The sequence below is a fragment of the Parasteatoda tepidariorum genome, chromosome X1, assembly GCF_043381705.1.
Source record: "Parasteatoda tepidariorum isolate YZ-2023 chromosome X1, CAS_Ptep_4.0, whole genome shotgun sequence".
Classification (NCBI taxonomy): Eukaryota; Metazoa; Arthropoda; class Arachnida; order Araneae; family Theridiidae; genus Parasteatoda; species Parasteatoda tepidariorum.
The window spans coordinates 1,380,895-1,405,575 of NC_092214.1; the positions used below are offsets into that span (position 1 = coordinate 1,380,895).

Sequence of the window (24,681 nt, forward strand, 5' to 3'; positions counted from 1 at the left end):
AATAATTATCCACCTCCAGAAGCACAGCAGTCTGCTACCATTTTATAATTTTAAACATATCTCAGCAATCCACTTACTTAGTAAAAGGATGGGAATAAGGCTGACTCGAGGAAAAATCGTTCATGTATCATGTGACTATCTTTGCAACACGTGACCGCAGCCTGTGATGCTTGACTTCGGTGATCTGCTGGGAACCGTATCTTAACGATCAGTCCACTGCGGGACAACAACAAAAAAAAAAGGGATTTTTACTGATATAAATATTTGAAATTTACATTTTATTAAGAATCCAAATCCGATTTTATAAATTGTCGCATTAAAAGATATTGAAAGTGACGGATAGTACCATCATATGTTGCAATTTCAGGAATTTCTTGTGACACCATTGAATTAACTTCTTGTTCCAAAATAGCTTGTGGAAAAGGTTGAAGTCCAGTAAGTTCATTAAAAGAATGCCATGTCTTATGAAGTGTATCCATGACTTTCTGACGTAATTCATTTGCAAACTTAGTAACATTTTCTTTTATTTCTGAAAAAATAAGTGCATAATTTAAAAAATGAAATATATTAATTTTTTATGGGTTTAAGAAAACAAAAAACTTTTATTAAAAGAAATCTGACAATTAAGTGAAATATTCTTACTAAGTGGAGTAAGAGTTGTAAAATAAAGCAATATAATACTGCCGTGTCCTGAATCCTAGTTTCTAATATTAGAGGTAATATTATATAAGATTAAATAGTATCTGATCCAACATTCAGACTTTCAAAATTATTATCTATTTCATTATTATTGGCCCAGCGCCACTTTCTGTGAACGGGTATTCCATATTATTAATAAAAAAAATTTTATAAAGAAAAGAAATTAAATATTACTTAAAATATCATTTTTGGTCAATGCAATTTTATGCCAGAAAACGCAAGAGAATATTAGTGAAAGTAAATTCGGCATGCAAACGATAAAAAAACTGGTAAACTTTTTTAAATATTGAGTTTAACTTCTTAATGATTGTTTGCATCACCATATTGTTCGTGGTTGGCAGTTAAAATGAATTGCTTCAACTTCAAAGGCATTTATAATTTTAGTTTTTTTTTTGTTGCAAACTTTATAAATTTCAATGATATATACATAAAACATTAAAGTAGTATTAGAGATAGCGTTTTTCCTTTAGTTAAAAGTCAGCTAGAAAAGTAGTATCATTTCTAGTAATATCACTTCAAAGAATGATTATTTAGAAACAGTCAGTGTACTTAATAATCTGGACCATTTAATTAAAACATTCAAGAAGTAATTTAAAGATTGTGTATCTAATATAGTCAGTAAATATTACGATTGTGCTCATTATTCACAATGAGTAGGTTGTACATAGTGGTTGACTTCTCTGTTAAAATGTATTGTCTAACTTTAAATAATAAGTTTCGTAGTTAGTTAAGAATATGCTCGTAAAAGCAATTTTTTACTTAGCTATTATCATCCAACACAATTTCTCTGCAACAATGATGAAGATAAAAAAAAAATTTCAGTAAACAAGTTTGCCATGTTAAAATAATAATTAATTACTCTGCTATTTTTCATTTAAAACCATTACATTTTAGTATGTTTGAAATTTTATTCATAAGACGAACACTATTGTTACTTGATTAAAATTTTCTATTCAAAATATTGTAAAATAATGAGTTAAACATTGTAGACTGATTTGCATTGTTTTGATACATCATGATTTATATTGATTCGCAAATGATAGCAAATGTTTGATTAAAAAACAATATGGTCCATTCAAAGTGTGTTTGCGTTGAGAGAAGAGCAGTGATGAAAAGGAGTTAAAATTTTTATTCAGGAAGCTTAAAAAAATTTAAACATTTCTTGTTGGCTCAATGAGTTTATGCAATGTACAAAAATATTTTGATACTTAAGTGTCATAATGCTTTATCTTAAAAAAAATAAAATAAATAAAAGGTATTGAATTTGAGATATTTTTATATCAATATATTCTTGAATGTTCACTTCTTATAAAAAGAGCTTAAGGGTTTTGTACTAGAATCTTTTTTTTTTTTAAAGGAAAGAATAAATTTTTTACATGAGAGCAGTTATAAATGAAATGTTTTTTGATTCTCGTGTGGCAATACCGAGATTTTTTGGTGCACGTACGGATACCGAAATCTAATTAATCGAATTTTACTACAAAGGATATCAAAATTTCCTAAAGACATTTCCAAATTAAATAATGAAAGTTTAAAACAAATATTCCATGCTTAATAGTTTTAAATTCAGTGTTTTCAATGCAAAGTTTAATGTTTATTCTTGTATAATTTTAGCTTTGTCTGCTGGATTAAACAGCTAATCTACCAGAAAGGAAAAATTCAATTTTGAGATTGGCTGCAGGACACTGCAAATGGAAAATGACAAACTCTGGCAAAATAACCGGAGGGTGAAGTTTGGTCCTGACAGAAAACAAAACAACTGTTGTGTATATGCTGCAAGGTGCACTTTAAATCTGTTGGGGCTAAAAGTCCACTTATTTGTTGTTATGTATGTAGAAGTTTGAAGAAAGGAGCATACCTGTGTGATTCAGCTTTACTGTGTGTGTTTATATCATATACACGTTATTAATTATTGCTGATTTTAATAAAATATTTCAAAAAAGCATTTAAAGATTCCCTGGTTTATCGCTCAGAAATATAGTTGCAAGTAAACAAAAACTAACAATTGAAAGAATAAAACTGCTATAAATGGCTATAAAGACTAGGATATTTTTTTTACTTAATAATCATAAAATAAAAGCTGTTATGTTTTTATAGATTCAACTGTTGCTTTTTATAATAAAGAATAAAAATTATTTAATAACAAATATGTTATTAACTTGCATTTTACCGAAAGATTAACGATACATTTATATTAAACAATGATGGGAAGAATATATTGCTTTTATAATTCAGTGAAGTTTATTTTTATATTTTGCTTAGTTTTAAAATAAATAATTATGTCGTGAAATAATGTTTGTCATGATTTTTTTTTTTTTTGATTCTTAACTACTGCAGTGTGTAATTTATACTGCAACCTTGTAATAAATCCTCAGAATTTTAGAAAATGGGGGTTGACAGATATATGCTCATTAATAAAACTTAATAAGATATAATATTGGAAAATTTTTTATAGTAATGTTTAAGTATTATGAAAACAGATACATTTGAAATTTGGTTGAGGAGGAGGATCGAGAGTAGCTACACATCCTCCTAAAGCATCCCAAACATGCTTAATAGGATTAAAGTCCAATGATCTAGATGGACATTCCATGCACTAAATTGTTTGATCTGAGCACTGTTGCGTTATCATACACAAGCATAAGGGTGTCATATCTACATATGTGAGCTTCACGGCTCCCAGTGGAAAGACATGCAAGTTCGTGCACCCACTCAACGAAATACTACCCTACACACAGACACAACCTTAATGGTCTGCATCTTTTTCCTGGATTTTTGACATTGGGTACCATGTTCTTCCCAAACAAACAACTCCTACTATTGCTTTAGAGGCTAAATATGGACTTATCTGTGAAGAGAACATTTCTCCATTGGACAGCCGCCCAGTGAACATGTTCTCATGCCCACCTCAAATGTTCTCTTCCATGGCGTGAGATGAGTGGCACGCAAATGGCTATTCGCCTAACAAACAAATCACATTGGTGAAGCCTTCTATGCACAGTAGACATTAACACCAATCTTCCAGTGTCTGCACTAAGAGAGGATGAGTTATTAGCGCTCTTTGTAGCATTTGATCGTCCTTATCTGAACCTTCTGGATGCTGAACCTATGGTTAGAAATTGTTGCTCAGGTCTATGAACCACAAAAGGACTCACATTTAGCTTTCTGGCCAATTTAATTTGACTTTACTCTGCCTCTAGTCTTCTTATAGATCTCCATCGCCGTGATTTTGATAAATGATGCCTGGAGGTCATTGTTACAAATTGGCTATCTCCAATTTCTAATTCTTGAAACACATTTGAAATTTGTAGGTCTGCGATCATACACACAATTTTATGCTCATTGCAGATAACATCACTCTATTGCAGCACCACTAATTTGTATATTACTGTTTTACTAGAAACTCTTATTTGTCAAAATTTTTGAATTTCATTGAGAACGGTTTATTTTTGCAAGAGTTATAGCTATTTTTGTAATTTTTCCTTAATTTATGATCAGTGTAGATATGTTATGTTCATAACACATTTACATGCTCAATTTTTTAAGAAATTACATGCTTTTGACTTGTTAAAAAATTGCATGCTTTAAAATTGTTCATGGCATTTAATGGTAAAAAGACCAGAAAAGATTTTAAAACATATTGCTGCATTTTAACAAAAAATTTACTTTTGCTTAATATTTGTTATGGACATAACAAAAATTTGCCAATTGAAATTCTAAAATTACCAAATTTATTTCTTTTAAGAATTAATTTTTCTGGACATAACTGTAGTATAATGTTACCAAACATAATCAAAATAGGTTAAACAAGGAAAATATTTTATTAAATATTAAAAGATTACTTAAATGAGATCTTTATTCCACATAATTCTTGAAGAAATGAAAAATTCTGAGTTCTTAGTCAAAAACGGAGGTATTAATTAAATGCTAATAAAAATGAAGTTGTACAACATTAAAATAAAATTTTTTAGCTTTAAAATTACATAAAATATGTTGAGTTTTCTAAAGTTTGAAATTTCGGTATACTTTTAATAGAATTGCCCAGAAGCTATTCTATAACTTAAATGAAACTCTGGTTTAATCCTGAAGGCTTATATTATCAAAAATAAGTTTGAATCCACTATTTCTTAGTCAGCAAGATATTTTATTTTCCGCCAGTTTGTCACATACTTAAAAGAATCAGATTACTTAATTTTCACTGTGTAGATAGTAAGTATAAAATTATATATTTTGGGAATATTGCTGGAATATGTGTGATGCTCACTCTTATTTTAAGATACTGTTGTATGTATAATTTTATTTATTGTCGACCTTATCATATACTCACAAAATTATCAATATTTAAAACTAATAACAGTGTTTAAAAAAGTTAAAATTTTCCAATAAACACCTAATTAGTTATTTGTTAGTTTATTTATGTTTAAAGTAAAAAATTTAAAAATTTGATGAGAACATTCACATCATCACAATCTAAAATCAACCACACTTTATCAAAGACAAGATTTCATTTTTAAAAAAAAGCAATTCTACAGCTTCTATTGGTAAGATCTTACGAAGAAACTAGATGGATAACTTTCATAATGGGGTCTATTCTTAACATATTTTAATGATAATTAACAAAAATATGCCAATAAGATAAAAAAATAGAAAATATTTAGAATTTAAGATAGACAAGAACATAAAATAGACAAGATTCAAATGAATTTTTTAGCACCATCTATAAAATAATTTAATGTAGTTAGAAAAAAAATATCTCTATAAAAAAAAATTATTTCAACAATTATAAATCTTATCTCAAACTATACCCAAATGCATCCGTTTCCGTCCTTTATGGTGAGGTATCAGAGCAGGCTTCTCCTTGAAACCATGATCAATCATTGGTTCAATTCGAAATGCCTATTTAAATTAAGATAATTAATTAAAAAACAAATATTTTACAGAACATAGATAGAAAATAGTAAAATACTTACTACAGGATCATACTTTAAAAGGTAAGTTACATGAAAAAGAAAAAAATTAACAATTAATGCAGGAAAGAGCTATTTCTATTTAGTTACATAAAAATTTTCATCATAAAAACAAGCAACTTATTTTTTGATGTTTCTATCATTTAATAAAATAATTTATAAAAAAAATCAACAACTGTTTAAACTATGTCAAATGAAAGTACAACACAAGTAAAGTTATTAGTTATTACATATGATTGATTTGATGAAATGATTTGAGAAAGGAAAAATAGACACAAAAAAAGTAAAAAAGAATCTCAAGATTGCAAAAACATATTCAATCCTATATTTTAAAATATATTTTTTAATAAATTTAATTTAAAGTAAATCAAGTGCTATTTTAAAAGGAAATTAATTCAAAAAAGTACAAATCGTACTTATATGCAAAATTCAGGATAATATTTTTCACTTAAAAGAGCAATTAAAACTCACTTAAAAGAAATAAAAATATAACCTTAAGGACAAAAGTCAATGTTTTTTTACTTTTTGTATGAAATAAGATATACAGGGTGTTTTAGGATAGCAATTAAATGAAATGAGGAAGGTAGATAAGATTGAAGATTTAGAATTGCATAGCAACGCATAACCGGAAACGCTATCGTATAATTCTAGGGGGTATTTTTTATTAATATATGAACTACCTGTTCATGCAACTTTGAACTGTCATCTTTATATAACAATATTATTTTAATTTAGATAACAGGAGGAACCTTTAATAACATTTGGTCGTGTAAATTTTGAAACAGTCTTTCGATAAATCCAATAACAAAGAATGTTTGGATCACTAGATTTAAAAAAATTAAGTTTTTTTCAAAAACAGCAATAATATAATTTAAAAATAAGTAGAAGCTTTACTGATATTTGATGAAAGAAATAGCTGCATTTGTTCTTCCCTGTTAAAAGTTGATTGCTGTTCAGAAGAATTTGTTGTAGAATTACCTACTTTTAATTTCTTTGCAGGTTTTTTTACTTCTGATTTGTTATTCAGAAGTTTTTGAAGAACTATTTAAACAACTACCTAAATTCAAATATTTTTGCAGGTTTTTCTATTTCTGAAAGTTTTTCCTTCTTAGAAAATTGATCATTCTGCACTTTGTCATTTGCTGATTTTTTAAAGATATGCAATAGTCATAAGAACCATTGCTTTTGCCCTTACAATTTATTTGATCCTTATAAAAACCACAAGGAAGATCCCATTGCTCTAGGAGTCTCTTTAAGCATCTCCTTAAAGTGTGCCATCTTATGCAACTATGTTTCAAAATTTACTGTGTATCAACATTAGTTGCCATCATGCAAGTTGTGTTTACAAGTGACCCCAATGTTTCCTTCCTTCTAAACATGTGATTAAATAAGAAATTTTATAAATTAATAGCTAGATAAATTTAACCCATTTTCAAAAGGTTCAGCAAAATTTCAAGCATCTGTAAAAAAGTAAGTAGTAGAAGATCTATATAACACAATTCCATAAACAACAATTCTCCGTAAACAATAATAACTTTACAATCTCTAAAACACACCAAAATAAATAAATTTGTTGATTTTTTTTTCAAATACTCTTGATAATTTAAATTTTTTTCCTGAATGCAATAAGTATTTTTGTGTTTTGAAGCATTTTTAATTAAAAATTATTTAAAAGCATTAATATTTATCTGCTCCAGACACAGATTACCATGTTTAATATACAAGTTTAACGATATGCGAAATGATCTATGTAATACCAAATCTTATTATTGCAAAGTCTCACATTTCAAGGTCTGTATTGTAAAGACTTTCTACAATACTAAGACAATAAAAAATTTAAATTGCTACCTTACCAGTAAAGATAAAAAAAAACAAAAACAAAATTAAAATTTTAATTAAATTTACCGGATGAAATATGTGAAAAAATGCAGGGCAAGTTGGGAAGCTAAACTTTTCACTGATTGTGTCAAAACCTCGAATAGCTAAAAACATTGAAATTGGTGATCCCATGGCAAAAAAGGCAGCAGGGTGAAAATGTAACCTGTAATGATATTATTTGTAAAGAATGAATTCATAAAAAAGTTCAGTTAATAAAATGAAAACCAAAAATATTAAATGTATTTCCTTAAAAAGTTTTATACCTTTCGAATTTCAAAACAAAAATGTGTAGTTCTTTGTCTAAATAGACTTCTTTTAGCCACAAATATAAAGTTTACAGATCTTTAAAGAAATGCAATAAAAATCATAATAAAAAAGTTAAAACCTAGAAATAGTATCGGTATAATTTGTTTCAGAGATGTAAAAATAGATAAAAATGTGCAACAATGTAAGTATGTGAGTAAAGAATCCTATTTACACGTACTTTTGTGACATTTCAGACTGAGCAATGGGTTCAAGATTTTAGACATTAAACACTCCAGAAACAATTAAGAATAATACATAGAAAAATCTTGTGGGTGAACCTAATAACAGTCTGGCAGAAAAAAAAATCAGATATTTTAATCCTCTATTGCCCAAGTGCAAATTATGATATTAAAAGCTGAAGAGTGAAATCCCGCAATTTGATTAGTGTTGAATTCTGTGACAATGCCGGGTTTTGGGGTAAAATTGCATCTCTACTTGACTTTTTTTTTTTTAAAAAATCTCATTTTCTCTGACAATACCTAGAGAGAACAAACTCATCATTTTACTTTCAGATGATTTTGTAGTTCGGTTTCCCAATTTACATTCAAGATGGTAAATTTAACAGGATCTGATTTAAGAAAAAGAATCTTATTTATTATTTTTTAAAACATGTTCTTATAAAGAGTGGTATAACTTTGTTGCGTTTTTAATTGAATGTTACCAATGTTTTTCTTATTTAATCTGCTTGTTTAAATAATGCTTTAAAAAAATTAACTACTCAATTTGGATTCAAACAGATGTTTTATAACTCTCTTCAAAATTACTTAATTTATATCAGTAATAAAAATGTATTTGTTTTATTTCAAAACTATGAATTTAGTAATAGTTCAGGCAAAACTTGATGGTTTTTTAATTTTCCCCCCACTGGAACAGTCAAGTGTGTTTTGAGCTATAATTTACTGAATTCTGATTACTTTTTAAATGATAAAATTCAGCTTGACTATATTTCTGCTTCATTACTGAATAAAAAATAGCCATATTTTGATCATTTTTACTTCTTCTTAATCAAGTGTAGGGATATATTTTTATTTTTACTTCTCTTTCAGCTTCTGTTCACTGATATACATGTGCAATGCATTCCCCCTCATAAATCAAAGAAAAAACAAAATCAGCTTTTTTATCTTTGATTGACGGAATCTTATCAGAAAACCACCAATTCTTTCAGACACACCACAGAAAATGGAAAATAACACACATAGCCCTTCCCTACCACCTCGCAACCTAAAGATCTTCAAGATTATGAAAGAAATATTGAAGTTTTCTCTCAACTAACCATGCTAAGCAATGACAACCATGTTAACCATCTCAACCATGTTAAGCAAGGACAAACAATGAATGTTTGTGTGCATGGAAAAAATATATTTCTCTTCTTCTGTTCAGCATAATGTACACAAGAATTCAAAGTAAATCCTCTTTGGTTTAAACAAAAATATTCACATAAAATTTTTCTGATCAAATTTAATTTTAGATCAGAGATATAAGAGAAAAGTAATCAGTACATACTGATTTCAAGAATTAAAAAACAAACTTGATTTAAATATTAGACATCACTGAAAAACTATTAAAGGACTTAAATTAAAGATAAAATTTTATAGCATAACTCATATATTTAAAGTATACCTTTGGTAAATTACTGAAGAATCTCCTGTGTTCAGATTTTGGAGAGGAAATATCATCCTATTATGACATTCAGTAGTAATGTTTTCTGTAGCACTAACTTCACAATTTTTTGTTTTAGGGGCTGAAGAAATAGTTTCTGGTTCAACAGACTATGTAAAAGAGAAGAACACTAGGATAAATGATTTTAATAAAAATAAACCTTACATTTATGCACAGTAAAAGATTTAAATGTTTCAGAAATTTATTTAATTAACCATTCCAATTTTTTTACAAGAAAAATAACAATTTCAATATACTATATGGGTATATTCAGAAATACCATTTTTTGTGGGAAAAGAAAATGGGAACACAAGTTCCATCCTTTTTTTTAATGAAAATCACACATAAAGAAAAATATGCTTTTGGACATGGAACCCAGAAATATACTTAAAATTTGAAAGCAAGCGAAGAGTTTAGTTTTTAGCACAGCATGTTATAAGAAAAAAATGTAATAAGAAAAAAATGTAGAAGAATGTCTATCAAACCAGGGATTTTAAGTTTTTATTTTTTTAAGCCTTTTATTGAGGCGATTGAGGTATATACAGTCAGACCTCGATATAAGGTCACCCTAAGGGACATTGAAAAAGTGACCTTATAATTGGGGTGACATTTTAACAGATTCATTAAAGTCAATAAATTTTAACAGAATTAGTAAAGAATTAAAGAAAGTTAGATTTTTAGAAATTTTTTTAATTTAAAATAAAGCTGTTTACAAATTTCCTCTAAGTGTACATACATACATTACATCTTACTTTATTTAAAATAACCATTTATGCAGGTCTGTCTCGTTTTTGTTTCATTTTTCGAACAATGTTTTCTAGATTTTGTAACTTCTCAAAATGTTCCTCAGCTCCCTCATAGTTTGTAAGAAAAATTCGTATGACATTTATTGCATTGAAGGCTTCCACTTAGGTTACAGCTATAGTCTCAGGATCACTGTCATTGTAATCACTGTCCACAACTTGTGAAACAATTTCAGAAATTGTAGCTTGTTCCTTGGCTGCAACATTTTTCTAGAACTCGAGAGGGTTAATTGCCTTGTAAGGAAGTTAAATAGGATTTTGTTAGAAAAGAGCTTCCCTCGCCTCAGATAAAAATGACCTTATAAGCGATAACGATTTTTAAAACTTGACCATATATCTGATAATCTGCCACAAAGAATTCCTATTCAGTGAGCCTGGACTTTGGAAAAGTGACCTTATAGGCGGATGACCTTAGATCGAGGTCTGACTGTATTTTTTTTTTAACATTCTTTATCTCTTTATTTAGAAAACAAAAAATAAACATAGTTTAGTGAATAAAAAACTGACTGAATTTGTTTCTATAACAAAAAATGCCTATGCTGTTATATCGTTTCATTGTTAAAATGCATTTCTGCTGGATAAAAATATATTTAATAATTTTTTTTTTATTTGTTGTAAATCTTTATCAGCATCAATTATTTTTTTCTGATGCTTATTTTTACCTTTTATTTCAATTTGCATATTTTACACTATATTTTAGCTTTAAACGTTTTCATTATCCAAAACTAATGAGAATAACCATGATAATACAATAGCATACAGTGACGAATGAAAAATGAAACTATTTCTGGAAAAGACATGCAACTTATAAAAACAATGGAATAACTTATTTTTTTTAAGGAAAAAAATCTAGAAATAATTTTGTATGGGCGAGCTCAGAGTTTATAATGATTCCATGACATTGAAAAACTTGTATTTTTTACTGTTAATGTGGCAGATATAATGTCCTGTTGTCCCAGGCTCAAGCGCTAAAAAAAAAGAAATTGAAAAAGGAATTACACAATATTTCTGATCGACAATCATTAAAGGTAGTGTTTGGACTTGTAAATCTTATTTTTCATGATCATAAAGTTCAATAACATAGCATTAAATCATAAAAAAATATTCAACAAAGGAAAGGGTAATACTTAGTGATATGTAACTAAAGCAAAAGCAATGTGGATAAAACACAGACAAAAGTACAGCAAATATCATACTATTATTTCAGTTTCATAAACAAGAACATCCCTCAGAGTCTAAACGTCAAAAGAAGGTAGAGAAGTAAAGAGACAAACATGAGTACAGTAGCTTAACCAATAGAGACAGAGAAACAAGTCTGAACAAGAAAATAACAATGGGAATATAAGAGACAGGTGTCAGGAAATTTAGTGGGAACCCCAGGGTGCAAACAGTTTAGGTGAAAATGGAGTTTAAAATATTGGAAAACGATGGGATACTTGAAAGTTCATTAATTGAATTATTAGAATTTTTTTAAAAAAAAGTAATGACTCAAAAAAATCAAGTTTGGAACATGAAGAGCAGTGTTGAATGAACTGTCCCTATTGTTTAGACCACTTTAGATGTGTTTCTCTTTTACTTGAGGTTTAGACACTGAAGTAGGTAGTTGATTATAGAAGTGAAACTATAGTATGTATTTTCTACTATACTGTAGTATATTATGTACTTTCATTTGTGCTTTATTCAAGTTTTTTCTTTTAGTCATAAAAAATAATTTTCTTATAAAATAATTTAAAGACATTTGTTTTCCCTTAAAATTTTTTTGAATAGAGTATTTAGTTAAAAACTGAAAAGTTCACAACTTTGCTTAAGACTATAAAATTAAACGACAAGGAAAAACTCTAAATAAAAGAGCTATGATTGAAGTTATTTTATTTTGTGTTTTTCTTTGAACTCCTTTGAGCATACATAAAATGGGTTGGTTGCAGCTACGACCACTACTGTACTCGATAAAGGAATGCAAAATGATTTTTAAACCATTGCACATGATCATCAAGGATAAATGCCCCACATAACTTGAAAAAAATTAATGAAATTCTAAAATGAAATGTTTATACTTTGAAAATATAATAATTAAAATGTGCTATTACATCCCATTGAAAAAGTAAAGCTAATAATTTTTACCACAAATTTTAATCTTTAAAATCCTTCCAAAACTGAAGAAAGTGCACTTTTGTTTAAGAACTTTCCCACTTATCGACGAAGTAATAAGTGTAAACTCTATAAGTAATGATTCTGACAAAGAACAATCAATATGTAAAAATGCATAAAATTAGTAATAGGTTTCTTATACAGAATAAATAATTCAGAAGATCCTAATAAATCAAAAAAGTACTGTCATTCATAGGGTTCACACCAGTAAGGAAAATTTAGTGGTCCAATAAAACCACCTAGGTGTTCGTTTAGAGGTCCAAAAACTTAATATGTTAGACTAACTTACTTGGTGGGGTAAAAATCGAATTTTACAATTGCATAATTAATGTTATGGTATATATCAAAATTAGTAGTTGCCATTTATTACACCACAAAACTAATTAGGTTCACCACCCCATAATATTTAGTATTTAATAAAATTAAATGAAAAAAAAGCTAGAATAATATTAGTAAACAGATTCAACATATAGATTAAAATGCTTAGACTAAATAAATGAAGAAAACAGAAAATGTAAGAAATAGCTAAATATTATACTGAAAATTAATTATATGAAAATTATAAAATTCTAAATAAAGCAAATTCTAAAACAGCAAATAACAATGTTTTATTGATGAATAATTATACTGTTAGTACATGAATGCAAAACACAGTACAACCTGTAAATTAGAAATAGCAACATTTAAATGAAAATTTTTTTTTACCAGACACTTTCAATTATTCCGCTTGAAAAATTTTAAAACTAAAATCTAACATACACGTAGAACAATGAAACTAGTACAACAATTATTTTTAAATGCATTGCATTCGATGCAAAAAACTATTTTTCATTACCATTTTGTACTTTCAAAACACATTTCAAGACAATTTTGTCACCTACTTGCTGATTTCACCAACATTGGTCGCCATACTGGCGTAAGTCCTAGCCATGGATATTATTTAAAATTTTGCACCATACACTAGACAACATAAAGACATAAAGGCAACTATAGAAAATAAATCATATCTGTGTATTAAGCTCTAATATTTCTGAATTAGCCTTTAATACACTTTCATACTCAAGTGCTAATATTTATAGCTGCTCAAAGTAAAAAATTAGGCCTCTTATTGTCTACTTATATAACTATATTTTTATAATTTTGATATAATGTAAATAAACTAAATAATATAAAAATATTTTAATCTACAAGCCTCTTTAGTATTGTATACAATGCATTTTGATAATATAGGGTCATTAAGTATGAAACGTCCGATTTGAGACTGAAAGTTTGGTTTATTATATCTCGGGCAAGAAATAATATAATTTATCAAACTATGCACCTAAACTATCAATACAACATTGCCATTTTAACAATAGCTTATTAATACCACTAGCGAAAAAATCTGAAGAGCAGCTGGCGATGAAATCCCGAAATGCATTTTCCACCGCATGTTGCCAATTAAAAATTTACCTTGCAAAAAATTGTCCAAAGCTCGAAAAGAATGGTAATCAGTTGGCACGAGATCTGGCAAGTACAGTGGGTGACGAAAGGTTTCTAAGCCCAGCCCAGTTCCTGTATTTTAACTAACGTCAATCTTGCAATGTGTGGTCAGTCAAGCGTTGTCCTGCAGGAGGAATGGACTGTCCCTGTTGACCAATCTCGGGTGCTTAATTTGCAGCTGCCTCATCATTTCTTCGAAGTGTTCACAGTAGAGATCCCCCGTTATCTATTGCCCAGGTCTCATAAAACTATAGTGAATAACACCCGCGCTATACCACCAAACAGACACCATTAGTTTCTTTTGGTGTATACTCGGCATTTGGGTGTGTTTTGGCACTTCCACTTTGTCCAACCATTGTGCCGAACACTTACGATTATAAAAAAGTATCCACTTTTCATAGCACGTGACTATCCGGAGCAAAAATGGATGAAATTTAGAACATAAAGTTGCTCGTAATTTATTAGATTAAAAAAAAAAAATTACTTACTACAAATTCATGTGAGACTGCAAGTTATTTATTTTGATTTCAGCTGCATCAAATAAGTTTGGAAAAAAAAATGTCACAAAAAATATATATTCTGCTCTTATTTTGATATTGAAATTAGGTGCAAAAGAATTTTGATGCTGACATTTCAATTTTATTTCATGCCCTTTGAAACTTAGCTGTCTGATCCAGAGAAAGGTCAGATGACTGCACTTTAAAGTATATGTAAAGGATATATGTACATTCTAAAACATTTAATCGGTGAAATTTACATTTTAACTAAACAGTATATCTCAGTGTTGAATAAATATACAGGACATCCTCAAAAACTTTTTCGTCAAGAAGAAAGAAAATTTATTCAAACAGTGTCAAATAAATCAATGCTTGAAGTATGGACAGAATTCAATCTAGATATTTTAAAGGATTCAGTTCTCTGACAATAAAGGGGAAGTCTGAAACCACATCATATAGTCACAAGATTAAATTTTTGAAAAGAAAAAACATGAATAATTATTAGTCACTAATAAATATTGAACTAACAATTTTCGTTGCAATGAAAGCATTATTCTCAAAATAGTAATTTTCATTATAGGTTATTTTTAGTGACCAAAAATTTAATTAAAAAATGCCCAGATGGATACTCATATTGTTTGAGAGATTTGTCGAAAGAAATTTTTTTTCCTGAGGAAGCATCATGGTTTGGGGAGCCTACAGTAAACAAGGTAAACTAAATTTAGCATTTACTTCACATAAAATGGATAACAAGGACTACTGTCAGAAGTTCTTAACAGGACGAACTTAATATGTTTTTGATATTAATGATATGTTTTTAAGAAGAATAGGAAATCTGAAATTGTATTGCAACAAGACAACACATCCATACCTAGTGCAAGCACTAGCAGCTAGCTCTACATAAAAATGTAGTTTAATTATGGATTGATCAGCTTACTCCCTTTGCTCGAATCAAATCAAGAAATTTTAGAGTAGTTGGATGAAAATGAATTAAGTGAACTGTTATCCATACGACAACAAGAATGAAATAAAACTAACAATATTTTGCTTGAATTTAAGTAAATTTAGAAACATTAAAAAGACTCTCTAGCAATATGCTAAATGAATCAATAAAATGGTTGATCATGTGGCCATTAAATATTTTAGGAGAAAATAGCAAAATTAAAACTGTTATTCATGATGAGTGTGCATAATTTCGCAATAAGTTTTCAATTCAAAACTTATTTAATTTACATTTTAATAGTTTTAATGAAGAACATAAGAAATTAAATTTAACAGAAATTGTAGGGTATGTATAAATTTGTAGCACACAATATAAAAAGAAATATATATAAACAAAGTAAACATATATCAGGAAATTTTTCTTAAACAGTAACATTACAATAGTTGAGTGTTCAATTTCATATAAATTTTCATTAAGCCAGTAGCTGAAATTTCATCAAAGAATTTCTAAAAAAAATATTGCTTTTTTATGTGAAAGGTCAAACAGATAAAAAAGAAATGCTCAAATAAAGCATAAACATATGTAATGATTTTAAACAAATGAAACAAAACTTGCAAATGCCACAAAAGCTAACTACATAAGATATAGGAAAAAATTAAAAAATAATTTAGCAAATATGTTAATGTAATTTAAGATACTTAATTTATAACCATATGATTGTATATAATCCAATAAATAAACCATATTGAAAGGTTTAAACTCATTTTAAGAGATAAATATAAAATTTTAAAAAAAGCATTATTAAAATAACATTTAAAAATTAAAATTTTACTGCTATTATTGGATTTTTTAGCAAATGCAAAGTATGTCATGCATTAAAAGCTATGATTTAAAAAAAATATTTAAAAAAAAATATTAAAAATATATATATATATATATAAAAAAGCATACATTTTTCTTAACAGCATTCATCAATTTTCGACGTGGACCAGTAGGTAAGCCTATGTTCTTCAAATCTTCATCTGATAAAAAGAGCTAAAATAAAGACGAAGAACTTTAAAATTTCGTTGAAGCTAAATATTTAAGAGAAAAACTTTTTAGTCAACCCTCACCAGTGTTGATAAACTAATTTTTTCCTCATTAAATGCATCTAAATATTCTTCCAAATTCAAAGTTCTTAAAAGATGCTCAATATCTACAAAGCTTTCTAAGTCTTGCTGGTTACTTTCAAAGCTTTCAAGAACTTCAGGTTTTGCACTTTCTTTGCTGCAATCATTAAAGTTTTGGTTCGAAAGAATATCAAAAAGAATCAAAGAACCTAAAAATATTAATATTGAATTAATATTCATAAATATGAGTATATACTATATATATGCATACATTTTGATACTTCATTATCAAGTACTTTTTAATACAACGGAAAGTCCCATTTTCGGAATCATCAAGATTTCAACAAGTCAGGAAAATAAGTTTTTACGGATATAGGTCTTTAAGATGAACAAATAAAAAAACATGCATAATGTAGTATTTGTGGTTTGGTGAAAATGGACTTTTTGAATAAACTCCAAAATTAAACTTAATAAGATTTATTAAAAATTAGGAAAACAAAACAAATGGTCTTAAGCTGGACAATCTTACTCGTCAAGAATGACTCCTTTTAGGTAAGGAGGTAACTACCAAAAGCAATGCGAAAGCAGCGCCATCTCTGAATTGACACAAATAATAGACAAATTGATATATTCTGATATTACACATTTTCCCCAAGTTATGGGTTTTAAATAAAATTCAAACACAAAACTAACACTGAAGATTAGAATTTAGCATAATAAGACACAAATTTTTCGCGATAATAGCGATGTAAATATGTAAAACACTTAACCGCATAAAAAACAGCATGAATTATCCTAAACATATTTGCTGGAATAATTTAAAATCAAAATTTAACAAATGTTTCAAAATTTAATCCCTTGATCTAAACTATTAAAATTTTCCAGACAAAGTTAAGAAATATTAAAGAATTAAAATTCAGAATAATTCACCTAAATAATTAAAATTTATTGGTACTCATTTATAAATAATTTATCATTTACCCATATTTAAATGATAAACAACTAAAAGCCTTTAAAATAATTTTTAAAAATTAGATATAAAAAGTGAACAAATAAATCCGTTTTGAATAAAATTAAAGTAGAAAATGATCGTGAATGCATTATTTCTTTTATAACAATTTTTCTAATAACCCAGTTATAAATAAATCTAATGATTAAACAGCTAAATATTGTAAAAATAAACGTTGAATATAGAATTAATAAAGCAGTTCCCGCATTCTTCTTTTAGCCACGTCCTCATTATGTACTTGAATATCAACAATTTTTAAGTCTTATATTTCTGAGAATAAAAATTATAAAGTTGACCTTAGGATAAACTAGTGAGGATAAACTTGGCCTTTGAGATAGATCATTTAAGCAACAAGATCATTTGTTTATTTTTTATAAAAACTTTTTTAAAAATCATTTAAAAAGGTTTTTAGCTGGTTGTCATTTGATAGGTAAAATTTTAGAAATTAAAAAATTAGTAAAAAGAATTGCGGTGCGTTCACGACTTTTTTGTGTTGTACAATTTTAAGCAAAACAAGATTTACTTTACTTTATTTAATTATTAATATTTATTCTGAATTATTGTAAGGATTTTTAGCTGTTTATTCATTTGATTTTATTATATTTAGGTATTTCAAATCAAATTATGATAAAGTGATGGGATGTGATTACAATTGTTCTACATGGTACAATTTTGTGCCTAGGCAGATTCTTTTCATCAATATATTTTATTTTGATAACTTATTTTTATTATATTTAGGCTCTTAATAACTTGGTATGTATAAAATTCGAGTATTTTAAATAGGTATTTATTAATGTAATGTGTTTGTGATTGTATTGCATTTGAATTGCGCACAGTTGTACACGGCACAATTTTGAAAAGTTATGATGAAAATTATCAAAATACATAATTTCTGATTTTAAGTAAGATTGCATACATTAATTTATCATTTATTTAAGAATTATTTGAATGATTTTTAATAATTTATTTGGTATATAACTTGTTATTTGAAACACTTGTGTTAACTCCGTGCTCGATGACATGGTAAAATTCTGTGCGACGTATCCGATGATGTGTTTCTGATGAAAAAATTTTACTTTTTAATCAAATTTTATATGTGTATATGTTGGAAATAGTTTGTCCAATCAGTCGAATAGTCCCATTGATTATGCTTTTACCTCACTCACTATAAATTGAAACTTAAGTAAAAGCTAGCAAAACTCTTTAAATGTTTATCATTAGGGGAAGTATAAGTACTACTAAAGTTGCGATTTTTCTTTATTTTTAAAGATATGCACAATGCCCAAGAAGTTATGATTTGGTTTATAATGCAACTGTATCATGTTTTAATAGCCACCACACGTTTGAACATACTACTTTACTTTTGAAAGGATGGATGCCCTTTGCATTGACACAGTAGCCCAAAAAATCTACTTCATTTACCCCAAATAATCATTTTTCTTATTTGTTTCAAGATCCGCTCTTTTCAAATGCTCTAGTACTTGTTTGAAACAAGTAGCTAACTCTTCTTCAGAGCTTCCTCGAATGAGCACATCATCAAAATAAGTAACAACTCCTTCTAAATTTCTAAACAAATCTTCAATTAAATTTTGAAAAATTCCTGGGGCTATGTTAATTCCATATTGAATCCCTTTTACCTTATAGACACCTTTATGAGTGATAATAGTTTGAGCTTCAGCGGAAGCATCACCAACCGATAATTTTAAGTACTATCTAACTTTAAGTACTATGTACTTTAAGTACAAATCTATCTTAGCATAATAACCTTATCCATTAAGATTTGAAAAGAGGTGATTTAGTGTGGGAATCGGATAAAGATGAGCACTCATTGCTTTGTTTTGTTGAAGAAAATGGGAGCTAACTTATTAAGTTTCAGACATTGCAGACATCTATTATAAATGAAGAATTCAATTAACAGAAAACTGAGCAACTATGTTTATTGAAGATAAAAACTTTTAATATAAAGAAATAAAACTACTCAACAAATCTAAACATAATCCTTCAAGAGAAGAACTTAACTCTACACAAAGCGAAACATAACTAAATACAAAAACATTGACTTCCTTCTAGCTGAGACACAACAGGAAATGATACTACTGTTTGTTTACATTTTCCAACTTAAGATGATTTTATAATTTCTGCACAAACCTACTTCACCCAACGATTTAATCAGTGGAACAACCAGGGCTGGCCATTTTAGATTAGAAATTTCTTCAATAACCCCTTCACTTTTAAGTTTCGCTAGGGCAGCGCAGCTTCAATTTTGGGCCTCGTTGCCCAAGAAACGTTTCTTGCTTTACATCGAACAGGCGCAATAACAGACTTTGTAGGAAGAGATACTGGATTACCTGTATATGAGTCCTATTTACCATCAAAGGTATCTCACTTTTTAACCACTATTCTAATAATTCAAATTTTAATTTCATTTACACCAGTTATTGAAATTTCTAAAGGTTCAAACCAAGAACACCCCAAAATATTTGCACAGTCAATTTTTGAAATTAATAATTCTAGCTTTACATATGCCGGCTAGTGAACTCCTATTTTTAAAAAAGTTGCACAGTTTAATGGAAGTTTTTTTGATCATGGGTTGCCCAGAACAGAAAACTATTCAATGTTTGCAAATAAATAATCAAATAATAAGAATCTGAATCAATTTCCATTTCTAATTTTTCTTACACAGAGATTAAAAACTTACAGCATTCAAATATTCAGGTTGAACTTCAATTTCATTTGCATGCTGCTTCTCTAAGGGATCTAGAGAAAAATTCTCTTTTCACCAAGAATTTCTGTAAAGATAAAAATTCAATGGTTGAGGCTGAGAGGTCAAAGCCTTCCAGTCTCAATGCCAAGAATTCAAAATTAAAAGTAAAGTTAATTGTTCCCAACGAACATTTAGGAGCATGGGAAAAGATCCATGGTTGGCGATTTAACGAAAGATACAATAGCCAAAAACAAAGCAACCCCTCGTAATAAGTATTAAATTTGAAAACAATTTGGCTATGGCTAATCATATGTGATGACAAAAATGTGAAAAATAGTATAGCCATGTAACTGAAACATTTAAGTGGTGAAAAACGAAGAATAGAGAATTATAAATAGATTTTATTTTCGAATTAGTCACGGCAGTAAATTAATGATTTTTATAATAGTATTGAAATAAAAAGTTAGTCATTACATTGATTTTTAAGTAAATAAAATATTTATATTAGCTTTTTAAAAAATTTAATAAAAATTAACTAATTGTTTTAATTTAATTGAAATTTGATTAAGAATAATTAAAAGAAATAAATTTAAGAAATTTTAAAAAGCTAGGAAATATGCCTATTATGGCACCATACTCTCAAATTATTGGAATCCCACAAACAAGGAAACAACTCCTTGCATAGTAAATATTAAGAATAAAAACTGCATTGAAAGAAAAAAAGTAGCCAAAAGAGATATTAAAAAGATAATCATTATAAAATGGCTGCTCAGTGTACGTAAAATTTGAAACTATTTACATCTTACCTAAACTATGACCAGCAACAAACACTTTTCCACAAAATGCTGGATTACGGGATACGAAAACTTCATACAAATTATTGAGTTCTTGCGTCACAGTATCCACAATTGATTGACAGTATGAAGGGCTACTATACAGTAAGATATCTATTAAAGTATCATTTGTGAAGTGGCGTAACTTAGGTATACTAGGTAGAGTAATCATTTTCATTGTTCTGAAAAGGAAAAAAAAAAAAGAGATACATAAGCATAAATACACTCAAATTTTTTCTTAACAGAACTAAATAACTTTGAAAAAAAAAAACCAATAAAAGTCAAACCAGTTATCCAAAAAAAGGCATGAAAAACATATGGTGATACATAAAGCATAATTATAAAAAAATGCCCTTCTAGAAAGTTCATTTTAAAGAAAGTTTGTAAAAAATTGCTGATCTGTGAAATCTGTTCTCTTGCCGTATGTTTCTGTAACAAAAGCTGAAAAATTGGGCAACCTTGTGGATTTGTACATTGTTGATTGAAATTGCTGTTATTCATTTTACATAATTTTTTTTTATTGATAAGGATATTTTAATTATTGTTTACCTTAAAGACCTATTATTCGGAGAAATCTATTTTACGAATTTGTCAAAGTTCAGACGATTCCAGATATGAGACTTAACACTGTAGTAGGAAGAATGTAATCAAAAACTTATGATTAATAAAAACCTTCATCAATTATATAAATTCAAATGAAGTTGACATACTTTGAACAACCATATGCACTTTTTATTAAAACAAAAATATCTATGACCTGATGAAGTGTACATACATGCACTTAAAACATCAGAATTGATATGAAATGAGAGTTTTTATTAAAAGAAGTTAATTATAATCTTTTATAATAATTTTGTTAGAAATATGAATAATAAATTAAACATTGATCTGTAAAAGCACATTTCTATGTAGTAGAATATTATTCATAAAGTTTTTTTCCCCTTGTTCTAAAAAAGATTTAATTTTAAAATATTAAACAATGAAAAATATTTGTAACACAGACATTTAAATCAAAATCCCTATATAATTAGGATTCTATAATGTGATAAAAGAATAAGCAGTCACAATCCATCTACATAATCAATGCTTATGGTTAAGGGACAGATAAAAATATAATATTTATGAATTTACAGAAATGCCTCAAAAGCCTAGTTAAAACCTATTGAAAGGAACTATGATATAAATTCTTATGAATCGAGTATGGACTAAAACTATATACGATTGCAAAAATTTACCACTATGAAAGATTAATTTTAGCATTTACCAGAAGCAGTTACTTAAACAGTAAATAAAATTTAAAATTTTTAAGAAATGTCATTAAGAAATGAACTAATGTTATTCAGCAGTCACACTTTCAGACTATGATAAGAAAATATCATATTTCTTGTATCAAAAATTATCAAGCATCCATTATAGCGAAGTATAATTTAAAAAAAATCCTCTTTTATATTCATAGATTATATCATGAATACAAAAAGTAACTTTAGGTGGAAAGTCAGTAAATTAGAACAGCTGGTTTACTCAATCAAATTGTACATAAAATTGTTTTTTTCCTCCTTTTTTTTTCAAAAAAAAAAGAAAACATTTTTGATAGTAATGATTAAACTAAAAGCTAACCATCTAATAACTTGAGGAAAAGTTCAAGTGAAATAGCTCGAGAAGAGTTTTTGACAGAGTTAAAAACTATGTTAAAAATGATTCTCCCATAGCATTTTTAACAACAAAATTTATAATCCCCCCAAAGCATTTTTAACATTTTTCCCTGTTAGACTTTATAGCTGTTACCCGAAAACTTAATAGAGTCAAATTTTAAGTATTTAGTTCTCAGTTTAATGCTAATAACTTACAGGGGGTGGACAAAATAATGGAAACATTTCCATAGTAATACATATTTTGATATTTCTCAAGAAATACTTAAAAAATAACTTTATAATTTCAAAAGTGTTTAGATCATGTGATTTCTCATACTAATCAATGAAGTTTAAAGTGAATGAATCAATGAAGTTTGATAGGTCTACAATAAGTTACAAACAGAAAATAGTGTTTTTGAACATCCCATACCGAAAAATGTAGCAATAAATTTGTAACTCATAGCAATTACTTTGGTAATTATTTGCAATAATAAATCATATACAATCATAAGTCTTGCTTAAATATTTATGGAGATAAGGACATTTTTATAAAAAACTGACTTTTTTATTTTAAGTTTTTTGCTATAACTAAAAAATATTCAATAAAATAAAACAAAATTTTTAGGGCAATATAAAAATTAGTTAGAAAATTATTGCTTTAAAATTTGAGAAAAATTTATTTAAAACTGTGCAAAATATGAGCAATTAAAATAAATCTTTCATACTGTGCATGCACTGGAAATATTTGAATTCTTTTTTTCTTAATTTTGTAGAGAATCATATTTGGCAACTAATAAAAAAAAATCCAAGAAGAAAGAACGACAGAATAAAAAAACTGAATATTCAAAAGTTAGTTCGAGAATTATTATTTGTTAGGGGTAAATGCTATATTTAGTCGATCTGTAGTCAGTTGAAATGCAACAATGGAGTTAAAATTTGACATGCTGAAAAGGTCATTTTTATTTTGGCTTGAACGTGAGTTTTGTTTCAAAATTCCGATTTGAACTATAGTTAATGCAAATTTAAGTGCATTTTTATGTGTTTTTTATTCGTTTCATTGCTTTGAATATTTACTGTTTATCCATTGTTGATTATTTATCCATTCAGTCATCAATTTTAATAAATCAGGATTGTTTCAGTCAAACTACCTAAATCAATCTTGTAGTCAAAGAAACTTAAATCACAGAGAAAGAAAGATAATTTTTTTCCTCTTTCTTTTTTTAATGGTACAAAGTTGATAATCAAACAAAAAATAACATTTTCTTTATTCAATAAATCAAATTTTTTATGACAAATAAATTTTTCTTTAACACTTTGAAAAACTTCAGTTTAGTTAATATGGGGCAATTGCACTAACTTTGAAAAACATCAATGTAGGGAATATCAAATTGTGAAACTTAACTTTAAAAAAACACTTAAAGGAATATCAATCAAATGTATACAGGGCAATAGTTTTATATCCTAAAAAATCATTCCTGTAAAGAATTTTGAGCAAGTGTAAATTAAACAAACATCTCTGCCTTATACAGGGATGAGAGTAGTCAGAAAGTAAAAAAGAGGAAATCCAAAAAAAACAAAAAAGAAAAAAAATATTATATATATATATATATATATACATACAAAAATTTGACAAAAAAGTGCGATTTTTAAACATGTAAACCATGTGAATATAAATCCCGATATGAGACTTTTAAATCACGTAAATATGAAACTCTACATCGAATTTAAAAAATGCGAAAATACAAATCATGATTTTTTAATTTTTTGATCACGATGCATAATTTTTAAATCGCGCGATATTACAACCACAAAAACGAATCACGATATTGGATTTTAAGCTCACGTGAATACGAATTGCTACATAGGGCTTTAAAAGCTCGTAAATACAAATCGCGATATTGATTTTTTAAATCTCGTAAGTAAGAATCGCACTGTACAATATTTAAATCGCCTGAATAAGAATCGCAACGTTCAACTTTTAAATCAGGTAAATACGAAAGGAAAATAATATAC

The 24,681-nt window shown here is 27.6% G+C and overlaps 1 protein-coding gene across 2 annotated transcripts in view; it reads right to left on the bottom strand.

Moving 5' to 3' along the window:
• The window catches only part of LOC107451784 (Phosphatidic Acid Phospholipase A1), a 51,720-nt gene that overhangs the window by 8,543 nt on the left and 18,496 nt on the right, over nt 1–24,681 (bottom strand). For both annotated transcript variants that reach the window (XM_016068034.3, XM_043051591.2), the window contains exons 8-15: nt 21,011–21,219; nt 16,495–16,700; nt 16,334–16,417; nt 9,471–9,619; nt 7,572–7,707; nt 5,670–5,681; nt 5,505–5,595; nt 347–529 (exon numbers count right to left, since the gene is read on the bottom strand). In XM_016068034.3, the coding sequence (XP_015923520.2) occupies nt 347–529; nt 5,505–5,595; nt 5,670–5,681; nt 7,572–7,707; nt 9,471–9,619; nt 16,334–16,417; nt 16,495–16,700; nt 21,011–21,219 (1,070 nt within the window). The remainder of the gene's footprint in view (nt 1–346; nt 530–5,504; nt 5,596–5,669; nt 5,682–7,571; nt 7,708–9,470; nt 9,620–16,333; nt 16,418–16,494; nt 16,701–21,010; nt 21,220–24,681) is intronic.